The 15,164-nt window shown below is 44.7% G+C and overlaps 1 protein-coding gene across 4 annotated transcripts; it reads right to left on the bottom strand.

Moving 5' to 3' along the window:
• Positions 1-8,732: 8,732 nt before the first annotated feature.
• On the bottom strand, positions 8,733-12,862 carry LOC114204551 (natural cytotoxicity triggering receptor 2-like). Of its 4 annotated transcripts, XM_028097777.2 has the most exons (6): positions 12,700-12,862; positions 12,422-12,511; positions 12,167-12,268; positions 11,412-11,451; positions 10,624-10,762; positions 8,733-9,995 (listed from the first exon to the last, which is right to left on the bottom strand). In XM_028097777.2, the coding sequence occupies exons 1-6, from the start codon at positions 12,749-12,751 to the stop codon at positions 9,912-9,914; spliced, it is 507 nt and encodes a 168-aa protein (XP_027953578.1). In that variant the 5' UTR covers positions 12,752-12,862; the 3' UTR covers positions 8,733-9,911. The 4 variants fall into 4 exon arrangements, 3 of the variants coding, with proteins under 3 accessions (XP_027953578.1, XP_027953576.1, XP_027953577.1); XM_028097775.2 differs by having other exon boundaries at positions 12,167-12,511; XM_028097776.2 differs by having other exon boundaries at positions 10,624-10,723; positions 12,167-12,511.
• Between the last annotated feature and the right edge of the window lie 2,302 nt (positions 12,863-15,164).

Below are 15,164 nucleotides of genomic sequence, written 5' to 3'. Positions count from 1 at the left end.
GCTCCCTGAGCTGCCCCCGACCACCTGTTGGTTTCTGAGATGAGTAAGAAATCAACTTTTATTCTCTGCAAGTTTGGAACATATCTGTTAGAATAGCTAAGATAATCCTAGGCAAGACAAGCAGAAGTCAATTAAGTGCAGGAATGAGAGCAAGAGAGAGATGAACAATAAAATGCTTTTCTTGGAAGAAAAAAAAAATAAGATATATAAATTTCCAGCAAGACTAATCAAGAGAAAAGTTAAGAAGTGCAAATATAAAAGGAAGAAAACACTCCAGCAACCCTCAGTTTGTTTCCTGAGATTAAGAGTCTCTTATGCTGGAGTGGTGGGGGTGGGAGGGATGGGGTGGCTGGGTGATGGACATTGGGGAGGGTAGGTACTATGGTGAGCACTGTGAATCCTGTAAGACTGATGAAATCACAGACCTGTACCCCTGAAACAAATAGTACATTATATGTTAATTTAAAAAAAGTATTGAAAAAAAAGGAAGAAAACAAATGAGAAATACCTGGAGACCCAAAAGAGATTTTTTTAAATAAAAGTGTTATGAATAATCATCTGCCAATAAATTTGATAACTTAAAATGGATCCATTTCCAGGGCTGCCTTGGTGGCTCAGTTAAACACCTGACTCTTGATTTCAACTCAGGTCGTGATCTCAGGGTTGCAAGATCAAGCCCCGCATTGGGCTCACACGCTGGGTGTGGAGTCTGCTTAAGATTCTCTCTCTCCCTCTGCCCCTCCCAACCTCTAAAAAAATGGATACATTTCTAGAAAAACATAAAATTTTGAAATTGATCATAAAATAATTAAAAGCTTGACTAGACCAGCAACAACCTAAAAATCAAACTCCAGGAGCCCTTGAGGGGCTCAGTTGGTTAAGCATCTGACTTTGGCTCTCAGGTCATGATTGCAGGGTTCTGGGATTAAGCCCCACACCCTGCTCTGTACTCAGTGGGGAGTCTGTTTGTCCCTCTCTCTCTGCCCTTCCCCCCCACTCATGCTCTCTCTCATAAATAAAATCTTTAAAAAAAAAAAAGAAGTTCTAGACTGTGTTGTACATGTAAAACTAATATGACACTGTTATGTTAACCATAATGGAATTTTTTTTAATTTAAAAAATTGAATAAATAAATAGACATTCTAGAAAGACAGAGAAAACAGAGGAGGAAATCATTCATGATCAAATTCAAGAAGTTTTCCAGTGAATTTCTAGATTGCAAGGGCCACTCACTGCAGGGAACAAATGGATGGAAGTAGACACACTCTGAACGTCCTCACTGTGGCACTGGAGGATGCTGGGAACAAAGACACACACTAGCAAAGTGGAAGCAATAGATCACTCATCACAGTTATCACAGTGGCTTCAGCCTCTTTAACTGTGGTGGAAGCCAGAAGGTAATACAGCAATGCCTTCAGAGTTCTGAGGACAAATGATTTCCAACTCCGAGTATTAGGTCAGTCAAACTATTAGTGTCAAGGTGAAGAAGGACTTTTTTTTAGGGTAGGGAGGGACAGAGGGAGAGGGAGAAAGAGAATCTTGAGCAGGCTCAATCTCACCACCCTAAGATCATGACCTGAGCAGAAATCAAGCATCGGAGGATTAACTGACTGAGCCACCCAGGTGCCCCCCAAAAAGGACATTTTATGTATAAATGGTCTCAAAATGTATTTTTCATTTCCTTCTTTCTCTGGTCGTCACTGAGGGTTGTGCTCCACCTGTACAAAGAAATAAATAAAGGTACTAGAAACAAACAATATGGCGTGGGGGGAGACAGAGAAGCCCCTGGGTCCTGAGGGACAGAGATCCCAAATGACAGCTGTGTACCAGGTACAGAGGGTAGCGAATCCACATGGGGGCAACAGAAGTCTCCAAGAGTGAGTTTTTAGAAGTAGGGACAACTGGGTGGCTCAGTCAGTTAAGCGGCTGCCTTTGGCCTGGGTCATGATCCCAGGGTCCTGGGATTGAGTCCCATGTTGGGCTCCTTGCTCAGCAGGGAGCCTACTTCCCCCTCTCTCTCCCTCTTCTTGTGCTTTCTCTGTCAAATAAATAAAATCTTAAAAAAAAAAGGAAAGAATTCAGTAGAATACCTGATATGTCAGAATGTCTTGAGAGGAGATTACGACATGTGGCCAAGAATTTGGGGGTTGAATTATATCATAACATAAAAAATAAAAATTTTAAAAGATAATTATTTAAATTACAGTTAAGACAAATTGTCACAGAGAAAAGGAAGTAAGAATGATTTATTGCATGGGAAGCAAGTACATGAAGAGCAAGCCAAGCTCTTTCCCGAGATTGCCTGAAATTCACACTAAATGCTGGGACTTCTATCACCCCAGCAAAAGCTTTAGTAAAATAACCACCTCTACCCAGAAGGGAATCTGGATACCACAGACTGGGCACATGACACCCCAGAATACAGACCACATTTTGCAATGATAATGAAATTAGATTAAAAATAACTGACAAAAATATAACTAAAAGTAGATATTTGAAAAATTAAAACCACATTTCCAAATAACTCGTGGTTGAAATTCACAGAGGCATAGACAGCTGGAGTGCTTCCTTGAAATGTGAGATTATTCTATTTAAATTCAGGAGCTAGAGAAACATCCTCATTTTCCTTTCCTCTAGCCATCTTTGTGCTGAAAAGCCAAAGTTATGCCTTAATACAAGAAAAACAGAAGGCATAGGAGGGGGGCCTGGGTTGCTCAGTTGATTGGGTGTCCAACTTTTGGTTTCAGCTTGGATCATGATCTCAGAGTCATTGGGCCCCAAGTCAGGCTCTGTGCTGGGCATAGAGCCTGCTTAAGATTCCCTCCCTCCCTGGCACCTGCGTGGCTCGGTCGGTTGGGTGGCTTAGGTCATGGTCCCAGAGTCCTGGGATTGAGCCCCACATCGGGCTCCCTGCTCAGCGGGGAGTCTGCTTCTCCCTCTGACTTGTGCTCTCTCACTCTCTCTCTCTCTCAAATAAATGAATAAAATCTTTTAAAAAAATAAAGATTTCCTCCCTCTCCCTCTGCCCCTCCTACCCCCCTTCCCTGCTCACATGTGCATCTGCTCTCTCTTAAAAAAAAAAAGAAAAGAAAAACAGAAAGTATAGGGATCTGAAGCAGGTGATAAAACTCACATTGTTTGCAGGTGATATGATTATCTATGTAGAAGTTCCAAAAATATATACAATAAATCATTAGAAATAATAAGAGAAATTATCAAGTCACCAAACATAAGATCAAAATACAAAACTCAATTATGTTTCTGCACACTAGCAACAATTACAAACATAAGTTGTGTTTATACTGAACATAGAATTACAGCAACTATTTGAGCTAATCTTTATAGTCTGACTGCTTTCTGACTCATTCCAGATTTTTAACCACCGCAGCCTCATTTTTCATTTCATTTTTTACTTTTTACCTCAGTAAATGGAAGCAAATCTTCAATCTATGTTTTCAAAGAAAGGTACCTTAGTTTCTTTCATATGAAAACTCTTTGGGTTGTCTTTACAAAATTAGGACAATTTAATGAGGCATCCTTATAATATTTCCCTCTATTCTCAAGAAAGGATAATTTGTTGTCTTCTAGCATTTAGTGTAGTGGCAGAAAACTCTGAAACCAAAATTGCTATTAAGTCCTTTAGCACTAGCCCTTTCTTCCTTCCAATGTTAATGCTTATAGATTTTTCTTAGTTATCATAGAAAAAAATATTTTTGCTAGATATGCCTAGAGGTATACCCTTGGCATTACTACTATTCAGCAGTATTCAGTTTACTTTTATTTCTAGACACTTGGGAGAATCATATTTCTCAACCAGGCCCCTTGGAACCAGACAAGGCAATATTACTTGTTTTACCCAAAGAATTGTAAATGAAATGTCACTTCTGGATGGGAGTGCTGAATTGCTTATCTTTCTGGCAGTTTTTCTCCTGCTGTAGAAGCACTTGTTAATTTGGAAGGGTTGAAAGATTGAAGCAGCCTGGAACACAGAGCTAACCTTGGGAGAATTGTATCCTGAAAGTGTGCCTGGACCTTTGGGAGACATTGCACAGGAGAAAAATAATTTTTGGCTGTGGGAAGCCATTGAAGGTTAGGGGTTGTTTATTACTTCAGCATGAAGGAGACTATCCTAAACATAAGCTGCAGATCTCTTTTCATTGATTTTTTTCCCTTTGATCAGCACACAAGGTTTGTTTGTTTCACTTCAAATTTCTTCTACATCTTAGATGATTTGCCCAATGGTAGGCTAATGTTAGTGTTCTGAGCACTTTTAAGATAGTGCCAAGCGATGATGTTCTGTAGGTTAGGTGTATTAAATTCATTTTTTTTACTTACAATGTGTTTATTGTAGCATAATCCCATCATAGGTCAAGGAAAATCTGTATTTTATATCATGATTACTTAACCATAGCAGCAACTATGATTCAAGAATATTGGCAGCTGGGCTTATACACTCTCCCCACCCCAAATAGGAATGTTAAAGGGATTCATTTTTAAAGGGAAATGACCAGTTTATGAGAAAAGTACTAGAGATACTGAGAGTGGGGTGTCCTTCAAAAAGAACAGAGGCTCTTGACTGATTAATATAGACCAGTGGTTCTCAACTGTAGGTGATTTTGCCCCCCCAGGAGAAATTTGTCAATGTTTAGAGAAGTGTTTGGTTGTCATAACTGAGGAGAAGGTGCTACCTACGTCTAGTGGGTAGAAGCCAGGGATGCTGCTAAACATCCTACAATGCATAGGACAGCCTCCTGAACAAAGAATTATCTGGCCCAAAATGTCTATTGTGCCAAAGCTGAGAAACTCTATTCTAGAGTATAATCCAACATTCAGCAACCCCCCCACACACACAGAATTCCCTATCACTTTTATGCTGCAGTCTTTCTTCTCTAACTTTTCATCCTTAGAAATTTATAAATACCCAGAAAAATATAAATAATAATAAGAAATATGTGTAATGATACATATAAGAAAGCCACAAAAATTTAAACATATACAAAAGAACATGAGGGAAATAGATAACACAGGGGCCTAAATTAAACAATTTAAAAGTCTTATACATCATATCTTTAAAAATAACAGAGAAGACATCCATGAAATTAGAACAGAATACTAGACAAAGAGGGTCCTCTGAGAACAAAAATAGTACCTTTTGCGATTAAACATATAATAGAAATAAGAATAATTCAATAGAATAATTGGAAGATAACATTGACAAAATACTTGGGGAAGAACCAAAGGACAAAAAGAGATGAAAATTAACAGAGAAAATATGAGAAATATGAAGCACTAACCCAAGAAACCAAATAAATGAAGAGACATACTATATTCATGGATTGGAAGACTCAATACTGTTAAGATGCCCATTCTCCTAATGATCTGTAAGTTCAACACAATGCCTGAAAAAGAATTTTCCTGTAGAAATTGATAGGCTGATTCTAAAATTTTATGAAAAAACAAAGGACTTAGAATAACCAGGAAAAAATAGTGAAAAAAACTTGGAGGACTTGCACTACCTGATTCCAAGACTAACTATAAAGCAACAGTAATTAAAAGAGTATCATATTAGCTAAAAGACAAATAAATAGATCTGTGGAACGGAATTGAGAGTCTAGAAGGAAATCTACTCTATATATTTAAGTCATTTTTATAAAGGCACTAAAATAACTCAACGGAGAAGGAAAATCTTTTCAACAAATGGTCCTGAAACAACTGGATAGCCATACGGAAATAAATGAACCCCAATACACAAGAATAAACTAGACATTGATTATAGATCTGAACATAAAAGCTAAAGCTATAAAGCTTCTAGAAGAAAACATCTACAAATGCTGTTATAACACTGGGGTGGTCAAAGATTCTTAGTCAGGACTCAGAAAGCATTAAACATTAAAGAAAGAAAAAATTGGACTTTATCAAAATGAAAATTGTTTGTTCCTCCCAAGACACCATTAAGAAAATGAATAGGCCAGTCACAGACTAAGACAAAATATGCGCAATCCAAAGATTGGAAAAAGATTTATATCCAGAATATTTGAAGGATTCCTAGAATCTAATACTAAAAAGAAAAATGATCCAATAAAAATAGGCAGATGAGGGAATGAGCACTTCCTAAGAGAAGATATGGTAGTGGCTGGTAAGCATAAGAGACATGCTGATCATCATTACTCATCAGGGAAATGCAAAGTCAAACTACAGTGAGATTTCTCTATGCATCTATTAGAATAGCCAAAATTAAAAAGACTGTCAATGCCAAATGTTGGCAAGGAAATAAAGGAATCAGAAACTCTCATGCAATGGTTGGTTGGGGGTGGGGTGGAGTGCAAAAATGGTACAATAACTTGGAAATTTGCCAGGCAATTCCTCATAAAGTTAAACATATTCTTACCCTATAACCCAGCAATTCCATATCCATGTATTTAATCCAAAGAAAGGAAAATGCATGTTATGGGCTGAATTGGGTCCCCCCTAATTCATATGTTTACGTTCTAACCCCTTGTACTTCAGAGTGTGACTGTATTCGGAGTTAGGGTACTTAAAGAGACAGTTAAGTTGAGGGCATTAGGGTGGAAACTAATATGACTGGTATCCTTGTAAGAAGAGATGAGGACCCAGATAAGTGCAGATGAACAACCACATGAAGACACAGGGAAGAGAAGACAGCCATCTACAAACCAAGGAGAGAGTCCTCAAGAAACCAACTCTGTGCACACCTTGACCTCAGATGTCTACCTTCCAGAACTGTGAGAAAATAAATTTCTGTTGTTAAGGAACATTCTGGCAGCCCTGGCAAACTATTAGAATGGATGTCTATAAAAAGACTTGTTCAAGAATGATCACAGCACCAGCAATTGCACTACTGGGTATTTACCACAAAGATACAAATGTAGGGATCCGAAGGGGTACGTGCACCCCAATGTTTATAGCAGCAATGTCCACAATAGCCAAACTGTGGAAAAAGCCAAGATGTCCATCGACAGATGAATGGATAAAGAAGAGGTGGTATATATACACAATGGAATATTATGCAGCCATCAAAAGGAATGAGATCTTGCCATTTGCAACGACGTGGATGGAACTGGAGGGTGTTATGCTGAGTGAAATAAGTCAATCAGAGAAAGACATGTATCATATGACCTCACTGATATGAGGAATTCTTAATCTCAGGACACAAACTGAGGGTTGCTGGAGTGGGGGTGGGGTGGGAGGGAAGGGGTGGCTGGGTGATAGACATTGGGGAGGGTATGTGCTATGGTGAGCGCTGTGAATTGTGCAAGACTGTTGAATCACAGATCTGTACTTCTGAAACAAATAATGCAACATATGTTTAAAAAAAAGAAAAAGAAGAAGATAGCAGGAGGGAAAGAATGAAGGGGAGTAAGTCGGAGGGGGAGACGAACCATGAGAGACGATGGACTCTGAAAAACAAACTGAGGGTTCTAGAGGGGAGGAGGGTGGGGGGATGGGTTAGCCTGGTGATGGGTATTAAAGAGGGCACATTCTGCGTGGAGCACTGGGTGTTATGCACAAACAATGAATCATGGAACACTACATCAAAAACTAATGATGATATGTATGGTGATTAACATAACAATAAAAAATTGTTTAAAAAATAAAAAAAAGAATGATCACAGCAGCGTGATTCCTAACAGCCAAATAACACAAATGTCAACAGATAAATGGATAAAAACGCCAGTATATTCATACAGTGGACTATGACTTAGGAACAGAAAAGAATGCATGCGGCAACATGCTTCTCCCTCTGCCTGCCACTCCCCTTGCTTATACTCTCTGTCAAACAAATAAAGTCTTTTTTTTAAAAAAAAAAAGGATAATAAGAAGGATAAACTCAGAAAGAGAAAGATATGAAATTCAGGAGAGAGCACATCGAACACCCAATGGAAGCCAAGGGAGTGTCCAAGAAGATGGTGAGTAGAATAGGGAAACCAATGCAGCAGTAGGACAACCAGTATGTCCCGGGCATCTCAATAGAATGAATCCAATGCCTGACTTCATGTGTTTGAACTTCCCAGATGAAATTTACACTTTTGGTAGAGACTTTACAAATGAATTAATGGCAAATATGTAAAAAACAAACAAAAATAAGGCAAGTTGGGGGATAATCAAAAATTATAACTGAAAAGAAAACGTAATCATAATACATTCATTCCATGGCTAGGTTGAAAAACAAGTATTTACAGGGTCCCAAAATGTAAAATCTGCATATCCTTCTTTTTTTTTTAAGGTTTTATTTATTTATTTGACAGAGAGAGACACAGCGAGAGAGGGAACACAAGCAGGGGAAGTGGGAGAGGGAGAAGCAGGCTTCCTGCAGAGCAGGGAGCCCGACACGAGGCTCGATCCCAGGACCCTGGGATCATGACCTGAGCCGAAGGCAGCTGCTTAACGACTGAGCCACCCAGGTGCCCTCTGCATATCCTTCTTATGGGCAGATGTGATTTGACTATATTGTGGTTTGGGGAGACAGTATGTGGGGGTGGGTAGGGAAGTGATGTGTGAAATGACCCAATTCTTATCCTCATTAATGGAAGATTAGTGGATAATATCAAAAACTAGAAAATGAACAAAGAACAGTATAAGCTTTGTTTCTTCTCTTCCACAAATAAAGAGGTAAATATCAGAATACATAGATAAACGATGTGGATTCCTTCAGGAGAATGGAAGCTGGGGGCACAGAGTGGGAGAGTGCGAGACTGCTTCGGATTTTCAAGTCTTGTACAATTATTTGCCTTTTTATTTTTATTATTTTTTTATTCAAGTATCATTGAAACACTTTTTAAAACCAACATATAGTGAACATACCATTATTTTCTTTTTTAAACAACAGCAATCACCACACATGTCAAAGTACTTAGAAAATTGTTTAGAATTGCCGCTTCACAAGCCAGATGTTTCTTTTGTTTGTTTTCCTTTTTTCTGCCTTTTTTTTAAATGTTCATAGCAGATTTATTCACAACAGCCAAAAAGGAGAAAGAACCCAAATGTCCATGAACAGTAGAATGGATGAATAAATTACATTTTCTGCCTTTTAATTCATCACCACATTGCCCCTCCAGGAAGAGGCTATCAATTATGTCCTTACAACAGTTCATGAGAATCCCCTTTTCCCTACACCTCTCCAGCACAGAATATGATTACAATTGTTTTTAATCTTCTTTGAACTGATAGGCAAAGTGTGGGGTCTCACTTCATTTCTCATCTCTCTGATTATCTACCATTTTGGACACATGTTCATACATAGTATTTGTTCTTTATTCTGTAACAGTTAACTTGTTCTTATCCTTAGCCCTCTTTAAAGTGGAAATATTTGCCTGATGCTTATTTATTTAAAAGAAAAAGATGTTTAGGTCCTAAAGCTGTTAACCCTTTTATCTGGCATAGAGGATGGAAATATTATTCCTTCATTGTCATATACTTTTAAAACTTATGTCACTTTTGGAAATATCAAATATTACATTTGTATATGGTATGAAGGAAGGCTATTTCCCTTATCGGGAGGAAGAAGAACCAAAGCTGACTGCAGTGGGCATTGGTGATCGGAAGACCAGCTGAACTGTGAGCTGACAGAGAAACAGGAAACCCTGGAGTGGAGGGAAGGGCACACATTAGGGGGAGGATGCCTACCAGTTGAGTTTGGTCCACTGGGTAGGAGCGGGTGGCCTGGATGCACAGGGAGAGTCTCCCAGGTGGTGGGTCCCCTCTTTGTGGACATGGCGTTAGAGAAGGCAACATGGGGATCCTCAGCTCTGGGACGAGAGGCACCACCATAGTGTAGCTGGTGGAGTTAGGTGTTGGGAGGTGTCTTCCAGAGGCACAGGAACGGCCTTGTCTCGGAGGCTCCAGATCTCAGTGGTCCTGATGGAGCAGGAGGAGGTGGGGGAACTCCAGGCTCAGTGGGGAGTGCCCAAGGGCTCTCGGGTCCTGGTGGGGCTGGGGGCAGCCATTGCTGCTACTCCCATGGTCCTGGTGGAGACCTGAGAAGCGGGGAAGGGGGCTCAGAAACACACTCACTGGCTGTTCCTCCCCTCTTTCATCCGACCCACTTCCGGCCCCATCCCCTTTCCATTCCTGAAGTCTCTCCTTCTTGTCAGATCCTCAGCTTCTTCTCCCTGCCCACGCTTCCCTCTTCAGGACAGAATGAGACAAAGTCTTGGGATGGGAGCTCTAGAGTGTGAGCTGAAGTCTTGGTGGTGGTGGGAGGGGGACCCTTAGAAGGGACTTCAGGCTGGGTAGGTGTGGTCTCTGACAGAGGGAATGAATACCTGTGCATGTGTGCACATGTGTCTGGTACCTCTGTGTGCACACCTGAGGGTCACTTAAGAAGGATGCCTGAGGCTGGCCTCAAAACTGGACAACCTAGCTGCTGTGGGTGGACATGACCCAAGGGCATGAGTTTGAATGTCCAAGAAAATGGTGGCTTATAACAACCAAATGCGTGTGCAGAGACGGGCGAGGTAAAAGAACATTTAAGTTGGTCTAACTTACAAAGGATACAATGCCCCCTGTGTGACTCCTGGCTACTTCTGTCCTGCGGTACCTGTCTCCCAGGAGAGAAGTTTCCCGCACTCCCCTGGCCCCCAAGCCAGCCCAGGCCCCACTCACCTGGGCTCTGTAGGTCAGAAACAGGAGGAGGGCTGTCAAAGCCAAGATCTTGGTCACGAGGAATGCACACAACAGCATCACAGAAGTGCTGCCCAAAAAACTATGGGAGAAGGGGGAAGAAGGAGGGGAGGATCCCAGGCTGCGGAGAGCAGCCCCTGAACTCAGCATGGGGCTGGAGCCGGTTTATGGGCCAGCCCCACCCTGAACTCAATGGGGTCAGCCACGGGGATCACCCGGAACAAAATCATGAGAACCCAGGAAACTGAGGTGGAGGGAGAGGTTGGAAAGGAGAAAAGAAATGATCAGAGTTGTCATTTCTCTGGGTGACACTATCAGGGCATGCCACAGCTCCAATGGATAGGGAGCAGAAGAAAAAGCAGAGGGAGAGAGCCCCCAGATCTGTAATAGGCAAACCAGGGAGGGGACTACTCAGAGGTGCCCCTGGAGAATGTCTGAACCCCACAGGAGCCCTGGACCAGAGGACAGAAGGCCTGGATCCTGGTCTTGCCACCGCCCTGAAGTAGCTGAGTGACTCTGGACAGACCTCATTTCTCTTGCCTGTGAATCAGCACTAATAGAAGTTCTTGCATTCCTGGTATGTAGCTATTTCTGCTCCATCATGGGGGAAGTTTAGAGCCACTCCTTCATCCTTGCCAACCTAGCCCAGCTCTGAGCTGAGACCTTGGAGCCCCTTTCAGACCTCTATGTCCCCCTGATCTCCTGACTTAGAGTCCACACAAGTCATCAGCTTCCCAGCCCCCTCCCTTTAGGTGAGACCCCAGACCTACCAGTAATCAGAGTCACTGATGAAGGTTGAACCAGTTGTCACTAGAAAAGCAAGTGTGATTGATGACAACAGAGAAGGCCTAGAGTCCCCAGAGAAGAAGTCAGCCCCCAAAGCCTGACAGGAAGAGGGGGAGTGGCCAGAGCCAGCCCCCGGGGCACCCCCAGGCCAGAGCTGACTGCGGTCTAAGGACACGGAACTTCTCAGAGCTGGTGGAAAGAGAGAGGCAGGGGCCGGGAGAGGCCTGGGCTGAGAGAGAAGCCTCATACTGGGTCCCCAAACCCCCAAGGGCAGGGAGAGTCAAGAGCATTCCTGTGGAGAGGGCACAGACCTCTTGTCCCAAAGGTCTGGCCTCTTCACCATCAGAGTCTCGAGACCCTTCTAGTCTTGCCTTGGACCCAGGTCCTGAACAACCAGCATGTCCAGTCAGGGGGTGACCTAGGCCACAGGGCCCCACACAGATGCCCTGTACCTCCATGGGGTGGCCAGTTCTGGGGATCAGTGGGTGAGATTGTGTCTGAGCCATCATGTGAACTGGGGAGCTATACCCAGTGGGCCCCAAATTAGCTTATACCTGTTGGGAGAGAATACCCAAGGATAGAGGTGATGGCCCGAATATGGGAACTAGGGACCTAACTGCCCCCAGTGGGAGAGAGCACGGAAGTCGTAGGATTGGGTGAGGGAGGCGGGGGAAGGAGGTGAGTGGCTTCATTTCCCCGGACACCCCAGGAAGGCCCCTGCCCTCCGCAAAGAACTCACTTGAAGTCACCACCAGGCTGATGTTCTTGAGAATATAGATGCTCTCTTTAGGACCTCTGTCTATTCCACACCAGTAGGTTCCTGAACTCTTCTTCGTGATTTCTGTTACGATGACAATGAAGAAGCCAGCAGAAGGGTTGTCCCAGATAAAATGTGGAGGGTTTTGAGCCATTACCTGGGGTCTGGTGCTGGTGACCAGCTTCAAACAATAACCTGGCTTGGTTTCCTTACACCAGATTTTATTCTCATACTCACCTGCCGGGGGTGTGGACGGGCATTTCACAGAGACCCCCTGCTGCTGAACCGCCCACACCAGCTCATTCTCCTGGACTTGTGCCCAGGAGCCTAGAAAACAAGTTCTCAGGTGAGGCTAAGGAAGGAGACACAGCCACCCTCAAAGCATGACCCCAGACAGCACTCCAGTCCCCCCGGCCCACCCTCCCATAGCACACTGCACCATCCACTCACCTCCAACCTCCCTCCCTCCCTTGCCCTGTCCCCCTGGAGCCACCCTCCTCCTGAGGGCCCCTTACCTGAGGCAAACAGCAGCAGGACCAGCGGCAGGTGTAGGGCCTCCCAGGTCATACTGCCCTGTCCCCGTGCGAGGGTGCCTGGAGTGAAGGGTACAGGGTGGCTACAGGACGGAGAGACCCAGGAACTAGGCCCGACTCTGCCCAGATGCCCCAGCACATCGAGGGCAAGATTGAGAAAGGAGAGGTCTTGATTGAGTAAGTGTGAGCCCTGCAGGGCGGGTTCTGTGGGCAGCGGGAAGGTGGGGGCCCCCTGTGGGAACCTCCAGCTGCTGGGGGCATCTCCAGCTTCAGCCTTGCTCAGCTGGGTGGTCCAGGCACTGGGGCTGCTCTGGGTTCCCCAGGCCCACCCCACTCCCCACCCAGCACTTATAGGGGAAAGCTAGGTAGAAATAGACCACCCTACTTCTTTCAATCTCGGTTCCTTTCACTTCATCCTTTCAGAGGCCTGGCTTTTCCACCCATCTCCAAAAGCCAGGAGAGAACTGACCCAAGGCAGGTAGGGACTCTTTGAGGCCTGAGCCACCCTTAAGTACCTGTGCCCCCAGGGAGAGCAGAGAGCCCCTGGCGTGGAGGGAGCGTGGTTGAAATGACACAGGCACACTTACTCATAGATTCTCATAGCCCCCCAAGATGTACACTACGAGCCTGGACCCCATTGCAACTAATGAGAACCATAGTAAAACATCCCCAGGCCATGCAACCCCAAGGCAAGCTCCCCGACTCTCACAGCACCCCCTCACACACCCCGATCATCAGCTCCAAGTATGGCTCAGTACTTAACACCCGAATGCCAAATCCCACATTATTTCATGTGTAGTGGTCTCTTTCCTGAGTAGGTTTATATGAAGATCACAAGGGCTCCACACGATTGTGGATACAAAGTATATTTCCCTTCTGTACCACCATGACTATAGTAGTGTAGGTAAACATGAAACAAGGGGCTGAAGCTACTAAGGATTTTATCTAAGTTGGACCTGGGCTGGCTGAGCCCTGCAGGTGCCTGAGCTGTCCCCCTCTGACGGTGATCCCACTGGGGGGAAGAGTGAAGATACTAGGGCTTCGGACCCGACTCTCCCCTGGACTCACGGCACCCTGCCTATCTCCCTTGGTTCAGGAGGTTTTTACTCCGGGCACCTTGGACAAACTTCATACAGGTGGTAGGAGGGAATGTCTGAGTAGCCTGGGTTCAGATTGTGAGGGAAATCTGTGTTTTCCATTTTGAGAGGTTATACAGGAAGTATGAGAAGAGAGGGGATGGAATTTCAATTTTATGAAAACAAAATAGGGGGAAAAGAGTCTTCAGGAAAAAGAGAAAAACCAGATTTGCAACTTAGAGTTTACAAAGCCTGGTCACAGGAGTATTTAACTCTGGAAGTCCCAAACTTGTCTGTACCTTTTAATCACCTCAGGCTTATGGAAAAAAATGTGCAGGCCTAAGCCACCACCCAGACCAAAGAACCTAGCCCAGTGTGGTGAGGCTCCCCATGTCATCTCAGTGTGCAGACAAGTCTGGGAACCCCTGGTTTAATTTCATTTCCACAAAATCCTTGTGAAGCAGTGGTCACTACCCCCCTTTCACCATAAGGAAACTGAGGCACAAGGAGTCTTGGTGATTCCTTTAAGGTTCCCCGGTGAATTGGTGGCATTGCAGAGCTCCTTCTGCAGCTGGTTTCGCCCTCCGGCAGGGCAGGCACCCCAGCGGGAGGTGGGCTGTTGTCGCATGACTTGCTTGACTCGGGTTCCGGGGACCTGATCCTCGCGCCACAGCGGTGGGCAGGAGAGCGCTGCTGGAACAAACGGGCTGCCCTGCCCCCTGCTGACCGGAGAGCGCCATTACCGGGTGAGACGTTCTCCTGGAGTCTTCCCTTTCCCAAGGTCACCTTCTTCCTTCCCACACTGCCCTCCCTGTGGTCCTCAGTCCTTCTAACCTGCTCTTTGCTGTGTGACAAGGAGGCCCTCCCTTCGCAGCAGACAGGGAGCACTTGGCGGGTGGAATCGCCATTTCTCTGCGCTGTGGGCTCCCCACCAGGGTCTGTGGGGTGAACACCCTCCAGCAGAGCCTGGGGTCCTAGACTCCCCATGGGTACAGACGATGCACAGCATCTGGGCCTTCAGACCTGTCAGAGCTCAGTGGCAGTGGCATCCCCGGGGATGGAAACTGCAGAGACAGGAACCCCAAATCAGTCTCTGGTCCCCAATCCTGAGAAGGGTGGCCTCTTCAGAGGTTTGGCTCTCCCAGGAGGAGTCTGATTGAGTAAGTGTGAGGTCATCGGGCTCTGTGGGAACCGGGCTCTGGGAGATGGCCAGGAAGTGTGGGACTAGGGTTCACTGTCAGGGAATGGCACCGTTGGTGGCCCTGGTAAAGGAAATAGCCCTGGGTGGCCCCTGTTACCTCTGGAATCCCACTCTGATGACCATCTAGAGAGGACCTGCCTTCTTCCTCCAAACCCAGGATTTGGGACAGG

Source organism: Eumetopias jubatus, unplaced genomic scaffold (genome assembly GCF_037043125.1).
Source record: "Eumetopias jubatus isolate StellerSeaLion01/CBP00866 unplaced genomic scaffold, mEumJub1_p1.0 scaffold_6, whole genome shotgun sequence".
Classification (NCBI taxonomy): Eukaryota; Metazoa; Chordata; class Mammalia; order Carnivora; family Otariidae; genus Eumetopias; species Eumetopias jubatus.
The sequence above is the reverse complement of the archived record's forward strand: the minus strand, read 5'-3'. Positions and strand labels throughout refer to the sequence as shown.